Source organism: Xenopus laevis, chromosome 4S, assembly GCF_017654675.1.
Source record: "Xenopus laevis strain J_2021 chromosome 4S, Xenopus_laevis_v10.1, whole genome shotgun sequence".
NCBI classification, from domain to species: Eukaryota; Metazoa; Chordata; class Amphibia; order Anura; family Pipidae; genus Xenopus; species Xenopus laevis.
Window position 1 is genome coordinate 47660850 of NC_054378.1, and position 1958 is coordinate 47662807.

The 1958-nt window shown below is 45.1% G+C and overlaps 1 protein-coding gene across 4 annotated transcripts in view; it reads right to left on the reverse strand.

Moving 5' to 3' along the window:
* zcchc14.S (zinc finger CCHC-type containing 14 S homeolog) overlaps nucleotides 1-1643 on the reverse strand; it is a 49066-nt gene extending 47423 nt beyond the window's left edge. The window contains exons 1-2 of one of the 4 annotated variants that reach the window (XM_018240454.2): nucleotides 1563-1643; nucleotides 1-581 (exon numbers count right to left, since the gene is read on the reverse strand). The exon at nucleotides 1-581 is cut by the window's left edge and continues 290 nt beyond it. In XM_018240454.2, coding sequence (XP_018095943.1) covers nucleotides 1-307 — 307 coding nt within the window. In that variant the 5' untranslated portion in view covers nucleotides 308-581; nucleotides 1563-1643. The other 3 variants (XM_018240453.2, XM_018240456.2, XM_018240457.2) reach the window with 3 other exon arrangements.
* Nucleotides 1644-1958: the final 315 nt, after the last annotated feature.

The following is a 1958-nucleotide window of genomic DNA, read 5'->3' on the forward strand; positions in this document are numbered from 1 at the left end:
CAGCCTCCCTGTTATCAGAAGCTAGAAGAGCCAGGGACACCAGGAGCTTACTACGGACCACTTCATCCGTTAGGTTGGTCAGACTTCCCAGATCAGCAGGATTATTGGCTCTTATGTCGGAGTCCCTCAAAGCATGATAATCCTTTCGAGCCAAGTCCTCAAGACAGGAGCCCAAAAAACGGAGCTCTAGGGGTATACACAGGTCTAGGAGGCCACAAAGGAACTCAATTCTTTGTGAAGAGGTCAGCTCTGAAAACCAGCGGTACACTCCGTCCCTCTGCAGAGGGCAACGCTGCTTCTCTACCATACTTTAAGCAGCAGGTTCACCTGTTTCGAAAGAACCACAGCAGACTCCTGCGTGGCAACTACAGATTGTTAGCAAACAGCACCAATCCCACAACCTCCCAATCTTCCTGGGGCCGTTCTGACTGGCGCTCTTACAAAATCTCTTGCATCTCCAAAGTCCAGAGGCACCAAGGAGGTTGCTGCATCCTCCTGGGAAGAACAAAGTTCTTGTCACAGCAGGCACTCCGCTCCCCTCATGTTTATGAACTTGAGGTAACTTCAGTACAGATGTCCACCTAGATGAAAACACAACAATAGGTCAGTTGTAAATCCACTAAAAATATATATATATTACAGTGCTGCTGCAACCTAAGCAGGGCTATACAGCTGGAGGCTCATGGACTAGATGAGAGCCAAAAGGATTGGCAGCTGCCTGACAACAGCTCCAAAGAATTTATTTGCATGCAATCTCTTTCAGTCACTCTCTTGTTTTCTCTATATACTGTATAATTATAATCCAGCCTTGAATGTTATACCATCTTAACAACACAGTACATAGAAAAACTACAGATCATCCATGGAGTTTTTTGGGAGTTCAATATACAATATAGCAATATCTTGTACTATGATCAACACTTACTGCACTGGCATGCACGTTCAAGTGTGCTCACACTATACCTATGATATAATAGGTTACCTATGTCTATCTATAGGTTGAACAGGTAAGACTACATCATAACACCTTTTTACAGTGTATCAGCCATTCAGGCTTCATAGCAAGGAGTTTTTCGGGTAAAGTACAGAGAATCAGAGACCCCCTATAATGATTTGAATATGGAGGCCAATCAATATGTATAGTCCAGTGGAATAGTATATTATCTGTTTCAGACAGGGAGATATTGGTCTATTTCTATCCCATGGGGGGGGGGGGATTAATAGAAAGTGTGCATACTCATCAGTTACATACATAGGACAATCAAGGCCTCTATAGGAGATGGGGCTGAGTTTTTTTTAGAACTGTGCTGCACTTTAGTAGGATAAAGAAAAATCAGGGGTCCCTTACTGTTAATGAGCTGCAGACTTCGTAAAGGAAGAGCGGGTTTCCTGCATCTTCTTGCCCCAATACCGCTCGTGTTGTCACAGTTATTGTCCTGTTAGCGCCATATAGGGACTGGATAGGCTGGGAGTTCAAAGTACACCTCTTACCCAAGCAAACGTATTCTAGCCATCAGTCCCGCTTTTCCTAACACCGCCCTCATCCCCGAACCGCTACTTACTCCTCCCGCAAGCTCCTCCTCCTCCAGTCTCTCAGAAAATCCCGACGCCACGTCTCATCACGCGAGATTTAGTGTCACTTCTACTACACGTAAGCGCAGCGATGCACAGGGAAGCTGTCTGTCACAAGTAGCGACGTCGTCGTAACTCAGCCATTGCCTCCCTATATGTTATTGCTTTAGTCTCAATCCCTATGTTTGTGAGAGAAAGAAAGACGCCTCTTTCGTGTTTCATACCCGCCATCTCTCCAGCGCACTTTGCCAGGGAACTGGATTTTTTCCAGGCTGCCAATGGAGTCTCCTACTTTGATCAACATGGAGAGTTTTTGTGCAGTTTAGGGCCAGGTGACATTAAAGGGAAACTACGACTTGCAAACCCACTTACAAGTAAAAAAAAAT